Source organism: Bombus pyrosoma, linkage group LG6 (genome assembly GCF_014825855.1).
Source record: "Bombus pyrosoma isolate SC7728 linkage group LG6, ASM1482585v1, whole genome shotgun sequence".
Classification (NCBI taxonomy): domain Eukaryota; kingdom Metazoa; phylum Arthropoda; class Insecta; order Hymenoptera; family Apidae; genus Bombus; species Bombus pyrosoma.
Genome location: NC_057775.1, coordinates 11,081,057 through 11,104,602, shown reverse-complemented (window position 1 = coordinate 11,104,602; position 23,546 = coordinate 11,081,057). Strand labels below are relative to the sequence as shown.

General features: G+C 31.2%; 4 protein-coding genes across 14 annotated transcripts in view; 3 read left to right on the top strand and 1 right to left on the bottom strand.

Annotated features, from left to right (window-relative positions):
- Positions 1-420: 420 nt before the first annotated feature.
- Positions 421-5,653, top strand: LOC122568687 (TBC1 domain family member 23). The gene is made up of 9 exons (XM_043728711.1): positions 421-697; positions 1,208-1,428; positions 1,504-1,708; positions 1,799-2,035; positions 2,106-2,481; positions 2,546-2,759; positions 2,832-3,143; positions 3,459-3,591; positions 3,661-5,653. Exons 1-9 carry the CDS (start codon positions 669-671, stop codon positions 3,932-3,934), a joined length of 2,001 nt encoding a protein of 666 aa, XP_043584646.1. The 5' UTR covers positions 421-668; the 3' UTR covers positions 3,935-5,653.
- Positions 5,654-5,826: 173 nt separating this feature from the next.
- On the top strand, positions 5,827-8,259 carry LOC122568694 (UDP-galactose transporter senju). Of its 3 annotated transcripts, none has more exons than XM_043728727.1 (6): positions 5,827-6,483; positions 6,563-6,677; positions 6,749-6,795; positions 7,150-7,289; positions 7,364-7,519; positions 7,597-8,259. In XM_043728727.1, exons 1-6 carry the CDS (start codon positions 6,423-6,425, stop codon positions 8,068-8,070), a joined length of 993 nt encoding a protein of 330 aa, XP_043584662.1. In that variant the 5' UTR covers positions 5,827-6,422; the 3' UTR covers positions 8,071-8,259. The 3 variants fall into 3 exon arrangements, with proteins under 3 accessions (XP_043584662.1, XP_043584661.1, XP_043584663.1); XM_043728726.1 differs by having other exon boundaries at positions 5,829-6,206; XM_043728728.1 differs by having other exon boundaries at positions 5,830-6,439.
- Positions 8,260-8,820: 561 nt separating this feature from the next.
- LOC122568076 overlaps positions 8,821-23,546 on the top strand; it is a 30,192-nt gene continuing 15,466 nt past the window's right edge. For 3 of the 6 annotated variants that reach the window (XM_043727404.1, XM_043727402.1, XM_043727403.1), the window contains exons 1-5: positions 8,822-9,400; positions 12,119-12,455; positions 12,958-13,245; positions 13,790-15,523; positions 23,032-23,196. In XM_043727404.1, coding sequence (XP_043583339.1) covers positions 12,225-12,455; positions 12,958-13,245; positions 13,790-15,523; positions 23,032-23,196 — 2,418 coding nt within the window. In that variant the 5' untranslated portion in view covers positions 8,822-9,400; positions 12,119-12,224. Of the gene's footprint in view, positions 9,401-10,345; positions 10,495-12,118; positions 12,456-12,957; positions 13,246-13,789; positions 15,524-23,031; positions 23,197-23,546 lie in introns of those variants that run through there. The other 3 variants (XM_043727400.1, XM_043727401.1, XM_043727405.1) reach the window with 3 other exon arrangements.
- The window catches only part of LOC122568079 (carbohydrate sulfotransferase 11-like), a 25,859-nt gene continuing 19,143 nt past the window's right edge, over positions 16,831-23,546 (bottom strand). For 3 of the 4 annotated variants that reach the window (XM_043727410.1, XM_043727411.1, XM_043727412.1), the window contains 6 exons: positions 18,853-19,013; positions 18,588-18,736; positions 18,067-18,238; positions 17,465-17,624; positions 17,174-17,373; positions 16,831-17,091 (listed from right to left, as the gene is read on the bottom strand). In XM_043727410.1, the coding sequence (XP_043583345.1) occupies positions 16,864-17,091; positions 17,174-17,373; positions 17,465-17,624; positions 18,067-18,238; positions 18,588-18,736; positions 18,853-18,996 (1,053 nt within the window). In that variant the 5' untranslated portion in view covers positions 18,997-19,013 and the 3' untranslated portion in view covers positions 16,831-16,863. Of the gene's footprint in view, positions 17,092-17,173; positions 17,374-17,464; positions 17,625-18,066; positions 18,239-18,587; positions 18,737-18,852; positions 19,014-19,253; positions 19,463-23,546 lie in introns of those variants that run through there. The other variant, XM_043727413.1, reaches the window with a different exon arrangement.

Sequence of the window (23,546 nt, the reverse complement as noted above, 5' to 3'; positions counted from 1 at the left end):
TCAAAATGTTTTATATAACGCATCCATTTCGACGGTAAATGTTTAAATACTTCCCGAGTCAATGTATATATCATATAAGAATGGATCATCATTTTCCTTGGTATACTATTACTATACAAACATTTCGTAATACGACCGCAATAGATTAGATTAAATCAATGGTATAAGCTTCTAAAACAACGTTTTTTTTATTTTTTTATTAAAAATTAAAAGGAATAATGTTTATTTTATACAATATTGATTATTGATTAAAAATGGAATTTTACTTGTTACAAATAAACTTATGTTATAAACAAATATATCCATATTATATAATTTATTATATCATTAAATTCATTATTATATATAAATAAATATTTCATTATGAAAATAAATTCATTCTAATATATGTAAAACAGGATGATTAAATATTCGCGCGTTTTATTACACATATAAAAATTTTATTTAAAAGATGGCAACGATTTGTCAACAAAAGCGAACTTTCGTCTGTGCTATCTATAGATCGTTGAATTTTAAACAGAACGTAAACCACAAGAAATGTGATGAAAATTGTAAAACTCGACGAAGAATGCTAACTGATAGAAAAAGTTTATTCTCCTGTAGAAAATTGTAATTTATATCGAATTCACGATTTTGTACACTACGATACAAGTGTGACGTTTACCAAAATGGCACTACAAGAAGATGAAAACACCTGGTGAGCTAATTTTCAAATTTCTTTATATTTTTCAAACGAGGAGGAATTCTTTGTTTCAATAAACATGAATTTTAGTCGTTCGTTCCATCAATGAAATTTTCCAACTTACTTTTTTGCGACTTAATATCGATTGACGTCTTACGGTACTTTTATCTTCTTACTTTCTTCGTATATTGAAAAGCAATACTAGCATACCAAAAATAAATAAGTCTACATATGATTGTATGCAAATTTTACATATCATTCTGTTTAATAAATTTTTTCTTAATCCTTTCTAGTTAAAGAAAAAGTATGGTGGATACTTAAGTATTTATGTCTTTCTTTAAGCTTGTTCATATGTTTGCAAATGTTTATTAACTACCTTGTGAAAAAGTATATAAACATTTGTCATATATTGCAATATTTGTATTATGTATCTTACACTTTATCGATACTAAAGAATAATAACACACAGTTGAACAAATTTTGTTTATTATAATAAATGGATTTAAATATGAGATAAACATTTAGGGTATTGGAGCTAGAAGCAGCTTTACTTGATACAGAAGCACCATCAGCATCCGACATATACGCAATTTGTAAGGGACAAGCTGTTCCTGCAAATTTAAGACATGATGTATGGCAAGCATGTTTAGATGTTATTGATCGGGGTAATCAATTAAGTCAATTTAATGAAGTTTTTGATTTACCAGAACAAAATATTATACGCGATGATTGCCAGCAATTGGTTGGTAAGTTATTTGCATACACGTTATATGATTTATTTATATATATCTTTCTTATTAAAGAATATATTTTTGTTGTAGCAAAACTAGGAAACGATGATGAAGACAAAGTTTCTGTTGTTTCTGATTTAGAGTCTATTTTAACATTTTATTGTAAGAGTAAAGGGAAACAATATAAGAGAGGAAATGGCTGGATAGAGCTGTTGGGCCCCTTAATAGCTTTAAAACTTCCACGAAGTGCAACATATAATCTATTTGAAGCAATAATAGACTTTTATATACCTAGGTATAATATTTCATAATTAATTCTCCTTTCTTCCACCATTACTCTTTCCTTATCTTTCTTATGAGTAATGATACCATTTTATGTTTACAGAGGTGAAACATACAGTTCTGTATTAAGACTATTACTACTCTATCATGAACCAGAATTATGTTCTTTCTTGGATACGAAAAGAGTATCTCCTGATCAATATACAAAAGGATGGGTAACTACGCTATTTGCTGGTGTATGTTCATTGCCAGCTGTTTGTACAATGTGGGATCTATATTTCATGCAAGCTGATCCATTTTTTATGTTATTCCTTTCACTTATCATGGTAATAAATGCTAGGTAGGAGAATTACAAAACACTTTCTCCCAAAATGAAATTACTATGAAATTTACTATATTACTTTTTATAGGGAGCAAATCTTAAGTATGAAAGATAATGATAAACAAAGTATAATAGACGCGATTGCTGCTATGCCCTGTGCATTGGAAGCGGAAGATGTGACAGACTTTTGCTCTTTGGCACAGTATTATGCAATGAAAACGCCATCATCTTTTAAACAAGATTTATATCCTATTATATTTGGCGATGGTTTCGATGAAAAATGTATATCTCATGCGCTTTGTTTACCCGTATCAGCTCAAGAATTAGTTGAAAATTCGATCGAGAGTCCGTCCATACCTAATACCTCGGTTGAATCGGTCAAGTTCTTTTTAGTAGACTGTAGACCTGCTGAACAATACAATGCAGGACATTTACCAACTGCATTTCATTTAGATTGTAATTTGGTATGTTCTTTTTTGTCTTTTTTATATATGGAAGTTCTTTTTAAATTTATAAATTTCATTTTAGATGCTTCAAGAACCTGCTGCTTTTGCCACAGCAGTACAAGGATTGTTGCAAGCACAACGCCAAGCATTAGCGGTTGGATCGCAAGCTGGTGGTGAACATCTTTGCTTTTTAGGGAGTGGTAGACAAGAGGAAGATCGTTACACGCATATGGTAGTTGCATCTTTTTTACAGAAACATACCCAATATGTTAGTATGGTCACATCAGGATATCAAGGTAGTTATTATATTATATTCATTTAAAATATTTGATTCAAAATAATTATTTTGCAAGAGTATTTCATTGCAGCCATACACGAATACTTTGGTGATGAAGTCGTTTCTAGTCTTGTTGATCATAATTCACAGCACTGTTTAGTATGCAGTGCCAATATTTCGGAGACAAATTCGAATGAAACAAGTCCTGTTAAAGTTAAAAATAATAATTCCGATTTCTTTGGAAAAATTAAAAAAGTAAAGGGAAAATTATTCGATTATATCGTCAATCCGTCAGCAAGTGTTCATAATAACATAGAAAATAGGAACGGCAAAGACTTGGATTTTGTTAAGCGACAAAAAAAGACAGGCCCTGTATTTAGTATAGACGATGATCAAGAATTGGGTACGTTCTTATTTGAATTCAGATATTCCTTAAATTGCACGCTTGATTGATTACTATTTCAAATTATGTTACACGAAACTCATGGTTTGAGTGAATATTTATGTTAAAGTATCAATTGTGAATGAAGAGTGATTTGTAGAATGCACGTGGAGAGATGCAATGTGAGATTTATAAGAGTTGTGATATAATCGAGATTATTGAGAAGCAGTCAGTGTTAATAGAGAATCATACGAGAGTTATAATAAATTTTTTATAATAAATTGCAAATACATCTTTATTTATTTTATTAATATTCTATAATTATTATATAAGCAGATATGACAATGACAAACAACGAAAGTGAAGAACCTATTGAAGTTGTATCTATCCAACAGTGGCTGAAGGATCCAAAATTGTTACATTCCTTTAAATGTCAAGAAGTGAAAGTCAATGGAGATCTTTGCGATAGGTGAATATTTAAATCAAAATGTTGATTTATTTTGTTACTTAACATTAAAAAAAACATTTTTTTTTTCAGTATACTTTTGGTTACTGATACTCACCTTATAGTACTTCGGGAAATACAAGAAAGAAAAGGTGCAGCACATGTAATTGTAAAACGTCCGTTGACGAGTGTCGTAAAAATAACATCTAGAAAGAGACACTCGGATTTGATTACATTTAAATACGGTACAACGCAATATAACGATACGGTTATTTCAGATATGGATAAATTTCTTATTCCTAATGCAAGTGAGGCTACTAAATTGATTACGCAACAGATTTTAAAACAATTGAAAACATCAGATTGATATTGAGTACGCGCTGGTACGCGAGTGATGAAATTTTATTCGTTTTAAACAAATTTTATCGAGTGAATATTCGAAATGAAATTTTTTATTTGTTCGATCGGCTAGAATTTTCTTAATTAAATGGTACTACAAATACAACGTGTAATATTAGTATAATTGAAGAAAATAATATGTGAAAAATTTTAACGATAAATCGAATGTTTCGTATATGAAACTAATATAATGTACCATCGATAAAATGGCTAACACGATTTGTACTTGGATTCTAAGATTTTGGTGGTTTCTACTAAGTCATTACTTTTATCAGTTATATTTATGCTTAACATTTTTCTTCACACATTTTCTTAATGTTCTCAAAAATATTTTACTTTCATAAAACTGCATTTTTCCTATTGCTTTTTATAATAATATCTTATCAATATTAATAATATTTGATTTAGTATTTACTTTACATATGGCTAAACAGTGGCCTTACTATACAAATGAATAGGAGAGGTAATGGACTCTGCAAATCATTGATGTGATTATCTACGATGGAGTGTAACGTGCCATGAATTAAAATGTCATTGATTCCTTTACATAAATATGATTCGTAATGTGATACCAATGTTTATAGAAATGTGAAATAATTTACTTCTTTCCCTTACAGGACACTAAAAACTTTGAATCACAAGCTAATATAGCATTTCATGCATACATATATTACTACATAGTATCTGTATGTTATAATGAACTGATAATTGGTCCTAATGTAATACGATTCGAGAAACATTAACAGAATGGTTATAATATTTGCATTTTATAGCATATAGTCTTGCACTAAATGTCTTTATAAAATATTTACAGAAGGTACAAAATATATTGAAAAGTAAACAGTTGTATCACTTTTACAGGCATACTTATTACACTGCCTGATTATATTTCGAAGAATTTTTAAAGTTTACGATTTACGATCTTTCGAACATATATCATAAAAAAATCTTTCATAGCGAGATTTTTCTGTCTCTTTCTCTGGAATTTGTATTTAAAATATTAAGTATCCAATACAATTTTTCCTAAATTTATTGTTAAGACTATACTGGTAATAATACATCAATAAAAATCATCCTCATAATGAGTTTTCGTGCACATTGTTGCGCTGTCTTTCTGTAATCCGGGACAATATTGTTCACAACATACGTTCATTTTTGTGTAAATTACGAACACACGTTTCAGTATGGTTCTAATTCCACCATTGTAGATTACAGAGATTATTTATGATGTACATTAGCATCTATTCTATGTTTAAAGATTATAAAAACATAATTTAATGTATACTTAATAAAACTATTGAAACTTTTGATCTTGTAGATAATATATCAGCATTGTTAATATTTGTAACAATAGTATCTGTAACATATTTCTTGATATATAATAATGAATTCTATGTATAATAGAAACTTTTTCTATTTATGTGCTTCCACGACGAATGAAAAGCATGAGTGGCGGGATAGTTGTTACGTAAAAAATTATAGAAATTTAATAAATTATAGTATATTGTAAAGCACTTCTTAAATGCAAATTTTCCATTCTATGTATGTAAATAAACTTTATGTAACGCATCACGAATGAGTTTAAACGATAGATGTTTTCAAAAGATTGTAAAAATAAAATATGTAGTTATGATTATCTTTATGTATTATAAAAAGTGATTTTCATTATATTTCAAATATCACAATTTGTTTTGTTATCATTATTAATCGTTCATGTAACCTTGAAAAATTTTCCGAATAATATATAATATAAAATATATTACTGTCATAAATTTTATTATAAAAATAAGATTTAATTAAATAAGAATTAATAAAGTTAAAAAATATATAATAACTTTCTCCTTACTTCCTACGATAATCTATTGCGTAGGAGTACACGTTAATATTCAATTAACAAATAAGGCAATAAAACAATACTGAAGCATATTTTGGGAAAAGGATATTTTTATCAGATAACAGATATTATCTCCTTATATAACTTCAAATGAACAATGTATAATTAGCTGTATGTTTGACGCGATAAAACTGTATCGCAAATCGTGAATCTTGTTATCAGTTGTTAACAGACGCCCCGGCAACGAAGCAGTTAGCAATATATATATATATTTTACAAATGCTTTTAACGTAATAATATCTTATAATAGAGTTTATTATGGGAACCATCAATTGGGGTGAATTATTCCCAGGAAGATGGAGTCCTGTCATTTTTATTTCATACATGGCCCTGTTTGTGAACCAAGGTACATGAGTGTGGTTATGTTTCTCTATGTTTATTTTTATTCTTGCCACATGGTTTTACTTGTTACATGATTTTACTTGTTAATATTTGTCAAACAGAAACTACTCAGTGATAACAATGCAAAAAGAAATTAGCATTAAACTACATAGTTATCTATGAATAACGTGTGCATTATTTTACCAGTTTTAGATATGATTTAAATGTTTTGTAGCATATAATGTTTAGTAGCATATGGTACAGATTACTGAAATTTCGTAATAATTTCTATGTAACGTTTTGTAAATTTTGCTGTTTTTTAAAAATATACATTGTATTTTTTTAATGTATAAAATATTTGTAAAATTATTATTATCTTAGGTATTATTGTAACTTGGTCTCAAAGAGATGGTCACTATGAATATAATATTATTATGGTAGTATTGATGACAGAAATATTAAAGTTATTTACTTCTATAATACTCTACTGTAAAGAGTAAGTAAATAAATTAAATACTATTCTTTGAAATTTCTATATAAGTACAAAACTTATTATTTTATCTTCAGCAATAGCTTTGGAAGTTTGTGCCAAGAAGTAACGGAAAATAAGAAAGGTAAATATTGTATATTATTTTGGAGAATTCAATACATTAAAATAATTTAGTTATACAGATAAAATTTATATTCATTTCTTAAAGTTGATAAACTATTTATAGTAAATCTTTGACTTACTTTGGTAGATGTAATTGAGGACTCAAAATTATCATGTTGAGGTATTATGTAAATAGAACACAAGATAAGATAAATTATTGATTCCAGTTTCATACACTTTTTGAAAACTAAATATTTCATGATATGATTATTGATTTAAATAAGTAGATTAAAATGTAAATATTCTTTAAGTATTCATTTAATTTGTGAAATTAATATAATAGAAAATAAAGTAAATTTAAATACTCTTGTTCTAGTGCTATTGCTGTACATGATACCATCATTTTTGTATTGTTTATACAATAATCTGGCATTTATTAATTTGGCCATATTTGATCCAACAACTTACTATGTGTTGTTGCAATTTCGTGTTGTCATGACTGGAATTATTTTCCAGGTACATATCAGAAACTTTTGTTATAACTTACATTGGAGTGGAAAAAAGTATTTTCTAAAATATAGCTTTTTTAGGTTGTTTTTAACAAGAAATTATCATTGAAACAATGGTTTTCGCTAGTATTATTGACTATTGGATGTATGGTGAAACATATAGAATTGGACTTTAGTGTCAATATATTTAATGCTAAAATTAATTTGAGTAGTAACATCATTTTAGTGTTTATACAGGTATGTATAGAATTATTAAGAAACATATTCTCTGATCCAGAAAATTTTAATAAGTTGTAATCTTTAAACTTTTTCAGACAATTTGCTCCTGCCTAGCTGGAGTTTACAACGAATATTTACTTAAAGAGCAAGGGGCAAACATCAATATTTTTGTACAAAATGTGTTTATGTATATTGATAGTATCTTTTGTAACCTTATAGTTTTTATACTATTTTTTATGTCAGCAAATAACGCCTCTAATATGTTAAACAATGCTGATCTTGGTATACTTATGCAACCAAAAATAATAATAATAATGCTGAATAATACAGCAATAGGAATTATCACAAGTTTTTTCTTGAAAAACTTGAACTCTATCTTAAAAACTTTCGCTAGTGCGTTAGAACTGATATTCACAGCGGTTTTATGCTGGCTGATATTTAGTATTCCAATCCATTTAAATACCGTACTTTCGATCGCTATGGTAAGTTATGCAGTTATATTGTATTCGCAAAATCCAGTACAAAATACCTGGACCAAAGAACGAGCAAAGGCTGATAACATAGTTTAGTAGAAGTCAATTAAAAAACTTCCTTAATTATATTCTGTACATGGATCTTTCCTGATGCAAACCTGTTACTTACGTGCCTGTCCCATTATGCTTCATTGTATAGTTTTATGTATGCATAGATTTATAAATGTAACTAATTTGAAGAACTTTTATGTTAATAGGTATTAAAGGAAAGCGATTTGTTATAGAGATATGAATTATATTTTCTTCTTTTGTGTTAAATATTTATATCTTATACATGTATTTATGAATAGTTAATTCTAATTTTATAAAATATTACAATTCTTAATATTCCATGTGTAATTGTGTGGTTTAATTAAGTGGTTGAATCTTAATTGTGGAACTTAAAAAATTGTGTTATTATATACATAGTAAGTAACTGTATTATTAGGAAATAATATATAGATTATCATAGAAGTATTATTATTATATATTATTTGTAAAAAAGAACAATGATCAAATTATATTTGGAATTTTATACCGTATTTAAAAGAATACAGTAATAGTTTCTTTTTTCGAAACCATTACATATTTCATACATATATATATAATAATAGTGATAAAGTAATTTATTTAAAGCTGTTTATAATAGAAAGTACTTGAATAATAAAATTTATTAAGCAATACATATTTTTATGTACGCATTATGTACAATTTCAAACCAAGAATTTTTCGATTCATCGAAATTCTATTTGGCGGGAAATTTGAATGGAATCCAACATCGATAAATTTTATTGTACATTAACCCTGCTGTGATACTCGAAGTTTTGTATCCCAAACTTAATTTTGTTTTAAGAAACAGAAATTTTTGAGCTTTTAAGAGAATCTTTGTCATGCAGTGAAGATGGCAAATTATACATATTAATAACGATTTTTTCAGAAGCACCTCGAATTTGAGAAATTCATTAACCATTAAAAAGATAAAAACAGGATTAGATTAATAAAATAATCGAAAGGATACAACAGAGTCAATATCGACTAATGTAAATTACTTTTTCTAAGATTAGCTATTCTTGCAATTCCACCTATTGTATACATCTATAGAAGACCATTTTTCGAGAAGTGGGGAGTGGATGGTCGATATTACCTGCAAATCACCTTACTTTCGGAATAGAGTAGCGGTAGTCACATGTTGGCTGCCGTCACGTGAACTCTGTATTGGATTTTTTCGATTGTCGCGCCGTTTGTAATAAAATGTGCATTCGAAACAGTATGAAAAACTTCAAACATAATATAATAAATTATAGCGTTACAGTTAAAAAAGTGTGAAATATGTTACTATAGTTAAAAAAGTTTTTGTCTCACTTATACACGAAGAGAGAAGTAAAAGGTACGTAAGATCATATTAATATAATTTTTGTAATATCGTTATTTGTAATTTAATGATTATAAATTGTATGTATCTGTTTTTAAAGTATATTATTTATCTGCGTCTAAAATAGAGATTGTGTATAGAAAAAATAGTTTCTATAATTGTTTTTCAAGGATTTTTGAATTATTTAATTATGGTGGTTCATATAGAAAAAATCTGATATTATTTATGGATTGGAGAAAATTGTTAAAATGATATTCTAAAGGCGTTACAAATGATATTTTGTTAAATAAAATATGAGTAAATGAGGGGTTAAAGACTGTATTTTCATGCGCGATACTGTTTATATAAATCAATTTACATATTACGATCTCAGGCACGTGACAATTTAGTGATACGTGATTGGTGCGATTGGAAAATCGCGCCAAGTCAACAATAAAATATTTTATTTTCTTTATATAAACAAATATTTCAACAACATAAATTACCTTATATTAATTAAACTATTCAAGAAGAAGCGCATACCTGACATAAATTGATCTGATACTAAAAATCACCATTCTAATATCCAAGAGGTTAATGATATTACACAAAGATTCTTATATATGTATTAGGTTGTGTAATAAGTTCATTCATATTTCTTTAAAACAGTGCCAAAAATTATTACTTCTATATAAAATCTACTTTATCAACGACATATTGTTTTGCAAATGGATTAAGTAACGTATTTAATCTATGATTCCAAACTTTTCGTGCTTTCATCACAAAGTTGTGCATTTTTAAATTAATTTATTGAATGATTATTTAACAATTAATATTTGCCAGTATGCCATTTCTTTCATTAAATGATGCAATAATAAGCAATACCTATTCACGCTGTTTGTATATTTATCCATTACAGCTAATATAAAAATCTAATAAATATACTAATATAATATATTAAACATGATTTAATCCACTAAAACAGTGCATTTGTTAAAATTTTTGAGTGAAAAATTTCAACTGTAACCTGATGACGCAGGTTAATTCAGCAAACGTGCACATGAGAAAGAAGAAAAATAAATATATAAGGAAAAAATCACGGTTGCCGCGAGGTTAAGTGCGCTGGAAAAGTATGTATGTATGTATGTATCCTTTATTGCTGCAAGTGGACGGCCCCTTTCTTCTTTCGCGACTCCTCGAGACGCACGCACGTTTTCTTTGGATTATGCAATCGCTTTCGTGTGTACTAGTTTTATGCGGTGTTCGTGTCGCGAGATCCGATGATAAACTTTGCGACTTCGTCCCTTTATTTCTTTTTTAAAAAATATTTGCCACAGGGGCTGGGATAACGTGGCTCGTTGGCATACTGTTACGAAACGAAAATCACACGGCTGATTTTTAACAACTAGGAACGTTACGTTTCTATGGTTCGTAAATACTGCGGAAATATTCGAAATATAGAAAGCGGAATTATTCGTGGAATTATAAAATTATTATAGATTTATATTGTAAAATTGTAATTTTATAGTAATTCTGTATAGTATTTTTATTGTTTAAAGAAGATCATTATTGTAAATTTGACAAAAAATTAAATTTGAAAGTATTTTTTTCAGATTTATTCCATGTAACATTAAAATAATATTTAAAATTAATTGTATTTTATTATCATTGTTAAATTAATCAATTTTTAATAAGAAAAGTTTGATATATATCGTAATGAATTATTGATTTTCTTATTAGAGAGAAAACAAGCGTTTTAATGCACATTAAAGGAGTATCGATTAATAATAAAACTGATTTCGTGACTACGGTGATTGATTCTGCAACTGAAATCGGAAATGGGATGTATTAGCGGTTAACCGGTTAAAGCTTTACCAATGTCAATCATTTTATACATTCGTATGTAAGAATTGCTGCCGGAAGTGAAGGAAATATCCTTTAGTTTCTATTATGGAAATCAAGATCTACCGTTAAAATCGTTAAAATATTAATTTGTATTAAATGAATATTCTTAATAAACGTGGATGAATTATTTAAAAACTATAAAAGATGTTATAATGATAAATAATAAAATAATGAAAAAATGATAGATAAAATGATAGATGAAAAATATCAAATTACAATTTATTTTCTCAAACTTTTTATAATTTGAAGAATATAATTTATAAGAACATGTATATAGTATACTAGAGATTGAAAGTAAGGACGAGTTAACATAGTCTATGTTAGGTGTGGATAATTTGTACTTAGCCACTACGTGCACAAGTGTACTTACATATACATGTTAGTATACAATTCCGTGCTATATACTTTTAACTAATTCAAAGTTCTTGTAGATCCAAGTATACTCAGTAAAAACATTTTTGTTAGCTATTGTCAATGATGTAGGTGAATATATTGTATACGCATCTCGAGAAGGGAAACCGATAGTTTTCAGTGGTACACATCTGCTATAGTTGTATAATTCATTTACATATGTGCAATTCCACTGCTTCTATTGTCGTAGTATACAGAAAATTGTAATATTCAACAAAATTATATTACAAACAAGAATTATATATTTTGGACTGGAATGGATCATTGATATAAATTAATAATATTACTGGATAAATATCAATTCAAATGAATTTTAGAATATTATGTTGTAACATTTCACCATGCATATAGGTCATTGAATATATCGAACATCACAGGTGTACTAGCGTTATAGCGTTACTTGGCCCACAGTAAATATCTAACGAATCTGTCAATCAGGCCTGTCGCTTGCGTGACTCGATGAACGATCCAGAATCAGAAAAACAATCCTCGTGGAAGACGATGAAGGACCCATGGTTTCCTTCAGACGAGACGTAACGGTGGTATGTCCAAGTGCCTGGAGTTTACTTTATCTATGACAGGATCGACGAATTCGGGGCCTCTGCAGCCCCAGAAGGATTCCTCGCCACTTCCGGCACGATCCTCTCCCCTCGATCTTTATTCGACACCTGAGAGCCCAACTCGTCGAGCTCACCGTCAACGACACTCTCGAAAGATGACATTGACCTCACCGAACGGCCAACCAATACAACTGACTCCTCTCTGGGAACACGTGGTTTGTATAGTCATGCTATCTGATTAATGACTTCTGTATTTGATGGACTACTGATGAGCAATAGAGATTGGTGATGATGAAATAGAATTAACGAATGAATAAAGATATTTTCTGCAGAGAAAATTGGAGAAGAATTAGTTTACAAATGAAGACCACAGGGGAAAGCATGATAAGCAATTTAAAATTTAATTTTATCAAAAATTGTCGTAGTATTATATATATATATATATATATTCTATATTATAAATTTCATAGATTCATTTATATATAGAAGGCTCACATCTTTCGAAAAAGAGATTTAAAAAATCAACAAAATTGTACTTGTCATCTTTTTTCCATGTAGTTTTCAAATGGAAATGTTTTGTTTTTACGAATATAAGAAGGTCTAGAATTTCTTACATTGTTCTAGAAGAAATTAGAAGTTATATTACTAATTATATAGCAAGAATTATAGAATTAATATATTTTGAACTAAACGTCTCTTATATGTATTCTTGTACAGGTACGCACCCGAAAATTTCCAAGCGAAGTGGATACCCATTCGACATTCCTGGAGATATCCGAGAGACTGCGTGATCCAGAATGGGAGGTGCGCCAGCACGCTCTTCGTGTGCTTATAGACGTGTTACCGACTTTGAATGCTGACATCGTAGACAAGGTCATGCAACCAGTGGTACCCGAGCTGGTCAATAATTTGGGTCACTCTGCGCCCGCCGTTCGTAAAGGCGTCTTGGACGCCTTCCGAGTTTTTCTCATTCATAGTCACGACAGAGATAACACTATTAAAAACGTACGAATATTTTCCAATTTCCAATTCTAATACTCATTTCTGTCTATCTTGAAATTTTACGAACTTTTACATTTTCTTTATTAGATTATCGTAAACAACTCAAAAACATTAAGTTGCGTTCATATTGTGTTGTCATGCTCATTAGAAGGGAATCATGTATATTAATAGCACAAATAGAAAACAGCGCACAATACTCGCTCAAAAGACAGTACATTAATGTATTACGTTGAAGTAAAGAAAATATGTTCGCAAAAAATTTGTTGTACTTTGTTTGCAAGCTATCCACAAGCTCCAATGCGGATACGAGCTTTATTTAGTTCATAGTCAGTATGTGGATTCTATATACCAATATTAAATTCAATTCCATCCTCTTTTCTCTCTCTACATCAATCATCTTTACCGATCCTAGCTTTCAAAATTTTCAACAAACATGCCAGACAAGTCCGTGATGCGCAAGCAATCCTTGACCTTGTAATCTCCCCACTATCTTTGTATTATCGTGGATCGATGTCTAAATGCAGTTGCATCGACCATTTTCTTGCAGATTCTTCAGGATGGGCTGAACCGTTCGGAGGTACGGGACTCCTTCCAGACTAACGTGACAACCGGTGTGATCTTAAGCGTGCCTTCGTTGCTATTTCCATCGACCAACAGCCCATTGCCTGCTCCTCGACTCGTGAAGGACGCGACGATAGCTCTAGCATCGCGTTTAGCTCAGGTACCGCATCAGGAAGCTGTATTAAAATCGTTAATGAAGATCCGGGACGCAGTTGGCATAGCAGAATTCGAGAGTTACTTGGAGGACTACGACAACAAGCTGAAAAGAAATATTGAAATCTTGTCCAAGATCTACAATGTAAAATCTGCTAAGAAAAATCCTAAGAAAGATACAGGTGTTAAGAACGTGGAGAAAGTGGAGAATAAAGACTTGGAAGGTAAATGGGAGAGCGATAGTGACACTTCCGGTATTGCTGAAGAAGAGGACGAAGTCAATAGTACGACTATGCCTGCTGCTAGGATCGTATTAGAAACAGAGATTAAGTTTAACGAGGAAACAGCCATCACTATGACTATTCTTGAAGAAAAAGATGACAGTGAACAGGAGCAAGATGGAGAAGAAGGTGGAATTGATGTAAAAACCGAAGCTGAAGGGAAGGAAGACCCTAATAAAAGAAAAACGCCCAGAAGAGTTCATTTTGGGGGCGAAATTGTTAAACTAAGAACTCCAGATAGTGATGATACAGAGTCTCTGGAATCTACTCCTAAAACTAAGATTCCACTTCCGGTTTCTCCTGTTACCAAAATGCCCATCACTCGACCTAGACCTTCTTCTCAGCCCTGTAGTCCTCATAGAGAGTCTGGCAAGCCTAGAAGGGCGTCTAGGTCTGTTTCTAGTAGCCCCAAAAGAGAAATGTATACGTATAATGCGGATCTGAGTCCTAAGAAAAGTATTCTTACTAGGACTAACAGTCCATTGCTTAGCGGCGCTAAGGCTCTTGAGCAGTTGAAGAAGAAGAAAACCGTGAATAGATCGGAGGATAAAGATGGTAAACATAATACGGACCAGAATGGAGACGTTAAGAGCATGAAGATTATTGAAATGGGTGGAAAGGTGGAAGAAGTTAAGAAGGAAGAGATTAGGTTGGTTCAGAATGCTCAAAATGTCATTTTGGATTCAAATGTAAAGAATAATTCTGAAAGTTCTGAAGATGAGATTTTATGGAAGAATGAAAAGCAAAATGTTTCGTTGACAATGGAGCCCGTAATTTTTAAAACCTCAAAATTAGAATCTGGCGATTTTGGAACCCAAAATAAGAAATTAGATGTTAATAGGAAAAGTAATTTAGAAAATAAAATATCCGAAAATGTTCAGAAGAAGAATACAGAAGAGGAAACTGAATCTTTAAAAAATTGCCAGGAAGTTGATTCTTTCTTTGGTTCTGTGGTGAAGAATAACGAAATGGAACAGAATTATTTGAGAATAAATCAAGATCAAATTAAGGTGAACGAGAATGAAACTGTGCATAAAGATTTTGCGAAGTTAAGAGGTTGCATAACGAGTAGTTCGAGGAACGATAATGGTGATCGTGAGTCGTTGAGAAATGTTGATTGTGAACGAACGTCGAGGAGTGATCGCGATAAAGGGGGTGCGAGTGTAATTGAGAAAAGTAGCAATACTATTTATGGGGTTGACGAGATGGAATCTATAGCAGGAGAACCAAGCTGGGAGGAACTTGGACTGGTTGACCAGGAAGTGTTAGAGGATCTGCATAATAAAGTAAGTTTTGCAATAAAGCTTTATTCGTGCATGTGTATACATATCTTGAATTATTTATTCTGTATGGTGTAGTGATTAAATATAATTTTATAATTAATTTAGAGCATTAGATTTAGTAGAAATTTAGAGAAATAATTTCACTTTTATTTATACTATTAACTTTTATCAAACATTTGCGGACATACTACTTAAACCTAATAATTTTAATTATTTACATCACGAATTCTCTTTCCTCCACTTACCTAGATACTTAACTGTAATGGAACTAATTATTTCCATCACGGATCGGGTTTCTAGTTTTCTGTATACTAGATACGTATGCACGCGCGAAATTATAGCTGAATTCCTTCGAATCTAGTCAATTCTTTTGTACGTAAGTACATATCAAAACAATGAATGTGCGAATTTCCTCTGTTTCTGTAAAAAAACACTGATTTCTAGAATATAGTTTATAAGAATAAAATTTCGCTCATGATTAAAATAATAAAATTTTTTAATGAAAATTATTCCACGATCTATCGTGTAAGAAGGATAATAAGAATGGATATCTTTCAAGAGCTTAGAAGAATCGATGCTCGACAGGAACGGCACTCGTAACATAAGCACTCGACGTTAGTTGCTCATTTACGTGACTTTTAAGTTAATCAATGGCCTACGTTAATCGGGCCCGTTCTGAATTTTTTATCGATCGATACATCGAGTATATGCACAGTTGCACGCGAAAGCTATTCGAAAATTCGGGAAAAAAGAGGCGAGGAAAAAATTGGATAAAGAAACAAAGAGTCGATACACGCATAAGCGATTCTAATTGATGGCGTTTAAATCACGTTACACCACGCGACGAACTTTTGCCGTGGAAATCGATTGACCTAGTTCGGTGTAATGTATCAGAAAGGTCTGTCCTAAAGTCGATGGTTCCCCTTTTCGACGAATTAACGGCCAAGGAACGAAAAACTGACGCGCTCTATAACGACTCGTTGTTATAACAGGAAAATCCTGTGGTATGACGCTTACTTTAGGTATAACCTACTGATCAGATTATTTATTAAGCGTTGAGTCAAAGTTATTTCGAATCTTTTTCATTAAAAAAATTTATTCCCTTCGTTAAAATTCATTACTACTACTATTTACTGTTTAAGTTTGAAAAGTATGAAAAGGCAGTTGTATAAATTTTATAACGTTAATCAAGTTTCTCGAAGAAATATTTTTCGGAATCAGTTGGTTATGAGAAATAATAGCCAAGTTTTAATTAATGATAACAGGATGGAAAATGGATGGATCAGGGATAGAAATCATCAATCGAGAGATCTCGTTTCTATAGAAAAATTTATTATAGAATTTTAAGAAGCTGTTGCGTATTGGTAATAGTCATCTGGCGAATAATCGAAAAGCTCGAAATCCAGCTTAAATTTTTCATAAAACTTTTGTACCAGTTCTCTGTTCAACTGACCAAAATATATTTTCGATGCATTCTGATAACCACCACTATGTCGCCATCTTGGTTTAATCACATCTTCAAGATGCAACTTATGGATCGTATAAATCTGATCCTGCCATAATGTCTCTACCTATAAAACGTTATATTTTACGACATTCTGATATATTTGAACATTTCTGTAATCTAATAATAACATCATGCAATTGATCTACCTTCGCAAGAATGTCGTAATCAATTGCACAAGGCGTGCAGTACAAATAATACGGCATCCAATGATCATCTCCATAATTTGCCAAATCAGTGTGAATTAAGTATTGCACAAATTCGCGGAAAGTTGGCTCGATTCCCGCTGGTGGAGGTTCACCGTTTCGTCTGATTACCAGATCTTCTCCAGGCGGCATGAAATTCGCCTCTTAAAAAACGAGAGTGACAAGCCTCTCCATTAACCCAGTGCTCGAACAACGAATAACGTACATCACGGTCGATAACTTGTCGTGACTTACCACGGTACTTTTCAACAATCTTGCTGCCGTACTTCCGATAAAAGTGAAGTGTCCCGTGTTCCCTTCCAGCCACAGAGTTTTCCAGCTTATCGCGATACGCGCTCAGCAATCTTTCAAATGGGTGCCTTACTACCAGTAGTTTCTTCGTCGCTCTTAGCGCCTGCGTAAGTTTCACGGGTTTAATCTTTTTTTACACTGTTGATCACAATTTAAATCGTTCGTTCAATCGTTAATAGATATGAATTGTATTTTTTAACGTTAAGAAAGCTATTCATTGTACGAAGTTTGAGCAAAATATGAAGAGGTATATCTGATATATTTCACTGGAACTTAATAAAAAAGCAAGGTATAAAGGATTTACTAAGGTGTATCTCTCTTGATAATTTACAAGACAAAGTCCTTATCCGTGGTTAGTTAGCGAGACGCGACTGTAATAAATGAATAGTTACGTCTTGTATCTATTTATGCCTTAATTGTTATATCTTGTATCTGTTTAATTTCGTTAGTTATATAATTGGGAATTATAGATATACTGTACACATATTAAACGTGTAATTAGTAAAATTGCGTGAATAGAGGTTCGATGACAGATGGAAGTATACCTCGTCCGCTTCTGGAAACTCGAGTTCCGGTATCGCCTTTCTGGCGATGGTCGATATCTGCTCCTTTCCACTGTTTAACTCCTTCTCCCTCACGTTCATTAGGAGACATAAATTGTAAATCCACGTTGTACTGCCGGCTTTGTAAATTGGACAGTATGAAAGATCGCGTGATCTGCGTGGCAAATAATGTAGATAACGCTGCTAATTGAATCGGTTATTGTTAGAATAATCACAACGATCGATTCTATTTAAACACTACTCTCCTCAATGCGTGAAACGTTCCCTTTCATTACTCATTTGAATTGATCGTGATGTTTATTTTTTAATTTCGTGGAATATGTATTACTGCTATTAAATGAAGTAATTGAAAGATTAAGACTTTTAAGCATTATTCAATATAATGTCTTAGGTAAATAAGTAACAGTTAGAAAATAGTAATTCTAAGTATTGTTTAATATTTTAGTAAGTAATATGTTAAATTAAAATTAATATGTTTGAAATAATTCACTGTATTTACAAACCTGAGAATGTAAAAAACACTATATTGCGGTGCTGGTGGGTGTTTAAATGCAGAAGGCTTATCAGGATTCTTGTACGTCCCTAGATTATATTTTTGACACGTGTTTCTTACGGTCAACAATCGCTTTGAATTCTCCACATCTGTTGCAATCTAAAATGACCAATTTTGAAGTTGATACGTATTATAGAAACGTAGTAAACTCTTTTCTTTCCATTTTTATTTCGTTTTGGTAAATTTGTTTATAATTATTAAATTTATTCACGTACCAGTAATTTCTCAAGATCATTGAACTTTGGTATTTCTTTATTTTCATCTCCCACGAGTAATGATTTTATGATGCAAAAGATCAAGCCACAGCCAATGACATATTTCAAAATTTGGATAGTGATTCTTTTATGATTTCTAAACATGGTGAAGTTTATTCATTCTAGAAATTATTATTAAACTTTAAAGATTATTTCACCCATTGTTATATGATAAAAAAAATTATTAAACACTAAACACTTTTTGTACACTGTCACAAAGATGATCAAAGATTATTTTTAAAGATTAAAAGATTTCTACAAATATTATGTAAAAATTGCGTGTCATTTCACAGGCGGAAAGAATATTTAAGAGAAGAATGAAGTAAATATTCGTTCTTCCTTCTGGCAAGACGCTGACTGACCGGTTTCGTGTTGTGTTCTGACACTGATGGATCTAGCAACTCTCTAAACCCGTGCCAAGTATCTTTACGTCGAAATTTAAAATTTTACATTCGAATTCTCCAAGCTAATTAAATATTTTCCTACATGTTTTATTTAAACGTACAGCAAAATATTGTCTTAGCAGTAACATGATTATGTTCAAGATCTAGAATCATAAAAAAATTCTTATTATCACAACACAGGTTGCTTAAGCGTTTGTAAATAAAGAAAAATGTATGGTTACGTTGATAAACATTTATTTGCACTATAATCTAGATTAAAGATATCCGGTGTTATCAAGTAAAGCCGTTCCTGGAGTTAAGTTGAAGGCATTTCAGCACGAAAGAGACTCCGTTGCATACTAATTTGGTTCAGGTATTTCGATGGTCAGATCGATGAGTAGATAAAAAAATATTCTCGTACCGAAATTAGTTCGTGTAACGTTTAAATTTTTTACGGAATTTTACTAGAACAGAGTTAATTATGAAAATTACTTGATTAAAAGGAACCAAATGTTGTGAATTTTCTTTCTAAATCGTCTTTTACATTCTTATATTGTCACTATTTGAAGATTTTTGTATTTTTAATGATAAGAAAAAAGAAATAGTTTAATGTCTGAGTAACATTCCACGTTGAAAATAGACGTAATTTGCAAACTAAAGGTAATATATGTATAAGTAATCTTTGATTTATTCTTTATTATGGATCGATGACTTTTAAGTTTTATTCAAAAATGTTATACGGAAGCTAAGAATATTTAATTTTGTAATTTTACGATAATACGATATTATTAATTACTTATATGTTAAGTGATACATGTATGTTTTGTGCAATAATCCGTAGTGATTTAAAACTGATACACTTTTAAAAGAGAAAGTAATATAGGTTTACGCGATTATCGATATCGTGAAAAAATGTTGCGCTCCTCGTGACCGTGAAAGTATCTTTCTTTCATTCAGTGGAAGTTCAAGGTCGATCTATGCCTTTCCATGAATGTCGCGCACTTACATACCGTGTAATAAGAAGTAGAAAAACAGATAGAATCGTTTAATATCGATTTCATACGTCACATATCTAATGCTCAGTGCAAAGTAGCGAGGTTCCTTTTCACACACGAATTAATTATTTATCTAACTTTTGACTTTTTTTATTCGGTTTTCAATCATCATCTTTAATAATCGCTCTGTCAAGAAACGGGACAATGCATAGTAAATACAAAATGAAATATGTAATGGAAAATGATACAGTGGAATTTCGTTTATTCAAACATGTCGGGGACAAGGCAGTTCGGATAACCGGCGAGTTCCGATAATGGAGTTCACCAGCTATCACAACCAGCTGTTCTTTTTAGTTCCGACGTAATAGGAACCGACGTTCTGATAACTTAAGTCTTGAGATTGAACAATAATTTCGACTCAGATTTTCAGTTGCGTATCACACGTGTACGTCTTTAACCCTTTGATTACTGTTAGCGTCTAAAAGCGCTTAAAAAAAGTTGCTCTTATGATATACTGTAGGCACCTATAGAAGGTCGACAAATTTTATCAACTATAAATTCCAGCAGATTTCATTTGAACCAGATGTAAATGAATGCTAATTCAATAATTACATATTCCGTTAATCGTGTATTATTTAAATATGTTTATTTTACAGTTGTTTTTTTTGTTATACCCTGAAAAAGGAAAAATTGGGAGAATAAAGAGGTCAGGAAAAGTACACGCAAACATAAAACAACGAATGATTCATATTCTGATTATGTGGAAACAAATGACTTCGAATAAATGAGAATACGAATGAATAAATGACATTGGTTTAATGTAGTGGAATTCAGGGTTTTAATTATTTCAATATACTTTCTCAGAAATGCACGCCTAACAAAAAATTTCGCCTTTCTCGGTTGCGACTGAATTCCTGCCGTATGGTACCTCTCAAAGACTCAGTCTCCATATTTAAAGGATTAACGAACGAATAATAGGAGCTCAGTTATAAGTTCATATAATTCGATCCTAAACAATAACTTGTTCGTATAAAGGAAATCATTTTCTATATGTATATATGACCGACTTTTATTTAAAATAAAATGATATGTATTTGGAGATAAACACAACAAATTGTCATTTCAAAACAGTCGGCTACTGATTTACAATCGCCCCATAATCAGCCTATTTCTGTGAATACCTGAAACAAAACGTTGCATTTTTTACGTTTCAAATCACGATTCTGATTTACAAGTAGTATGTAAATACGTCAACTAATACGTTGGTTTTATTGCTCGTTATCGCCTTTTTTCTCGTAAAATTTCTCCAGCACCCCTAACATCCATAAAGAACCGTAGCATACTACACGATTAGCTGGATTAATCGCACTTCCACCAAGTATTCCCCTCTCGACGACGTTCCCATCCTCGTGGCAGTGAAACACTGGCTGAATTATGCATGCTGTTTCGTTTTCTACCGGTTGGACGCCATTGAAATAGTCCTTAGGCGTCTGGACGGCGCTAATATGAATATTCTACGGATGAAAAACGAGAGAGGTTTCCTTGCGCGCAACATTATGCGCCGCCAAGGGAAACAAGACTCGTGAGTAACAAGAAAATAATCAGGAACGTTGTTGCGTGCAACACGTCGCCTCGCGTCGAAAGTTTCATTTCTGTGTATATGCAAATCTAGGTGGCAATTTCAGAGTTCTGCGATGGATCGGATTTTACGGGGAATCTTGAAATCCGTTGCGGCGAAATGCAATTGATGTTATGCTTCGTTTCGATACACCTAAGTACGTGTAATTAAGATGTGTTTAAATGTGTGAGAAAGAAGAATATATTTAAAGAACATAATTATATAGAGTAAAATTCAGACAGAGTATGAAATTAAAAATTGATTTAATAATTTAGAAAGAGGGATTAAGATATAAAAATCAAATGGGCAGATTTATGTAGTAGTTAAACTTTACGTAGTTCCGCAATCTTCCACAGGTTCAATGGAATTATGTAAAGTCGATAATATTGATCATTTCCGTGTAAATAGAGCCGAATCGAAAAGTGAATGCAGATGTTCCAAGTGCATTGCATTCAGACTTGCTGCAACGATCGATAATGTTCACTCGACGACTGCTGATTCTTGACCAATGGATTTGCGTATAGATGATATTTTCCATACGAGCGTTCTGACAACACGAAAGTTAATTTGTCATTGATGATATAACAAAGAAGAGAGCGGTTCTTCAGGAAAACATAAGTCAATTATATCGTCAAAAACAGACTATAGACCATATATAGTATATTCATTCTTCACATATAATCAAACATATCAAATTTTTTATCTTATTAGAAGATCAAGTTAGACAAGACGATCAAATAATGTATAACAGAAAGATTCTCATAGTGTCATAAATTAAGAAATATATGAATCAAATCAATAGGTAAAATATTTCCAACTAGTAAATGTCAAATATAAAAGTGCACTATATTTAAAATATAGCATCATAAAAAGAAATGTAGATGTAAAAATATGAAATGTTTAATATACAAATATTAAAAAAGAAGTAGTGCCTTCTAGATTATTTCTGAAGTAGAATATTTATATAAAATTGTATTTTTTGTTCTTGTATTTCCTTCTTGTATTCATTGCTAAAGTGATGTTTTCGTATTAGGGTAATCCTGTAAGAATTCACAGTAAACAGAAAATTCATTAAATATAAAGAAATAATTAAAGAAATAGAAAAGGTTAAATGGAATTATATAAAATGAGAAAACGATTACAGGACGACTGGCGTGCTCGTGTCAGAGGTTTAGAACGAGTAGCGTCCGCCTTGCGAACGTCTTCTGCTCTGATCGCGATAGAACCGCGATTAGGATCTCTTTTGCATGCAGTGCTGGGCTGTGAAAGGAGCTGTCGTGTAGCTGCTGCAGGCTTGGCCGTGGCGAAGGTAACTCGCAAATTTGCTCCCTTAAATCAATCTAACTGCTTTACCCATTCCTATGTATTACTTTCTAATTTAACATACTGCGGCTCACCAATACATCCTCGTCCTGTTACTTGTACATTCCTGTGAGACAAGTGACTGACATATTTATTCCACGTTTTAGTTTTGAAAGTAATATTTTCCCTCGTGTGTTTAAAGTACTATTACCAACTAAATTTCTAATTCAGAGAACATTAGTTAAAATTTTTACTTCTGCATATATAATATTCATGTCTGGCTAAATTCTTTTTGTATTATGTTTTTTTCTATTATATACATAAACAGTAAGTGTTATTCTGCACCTCACGATTTAC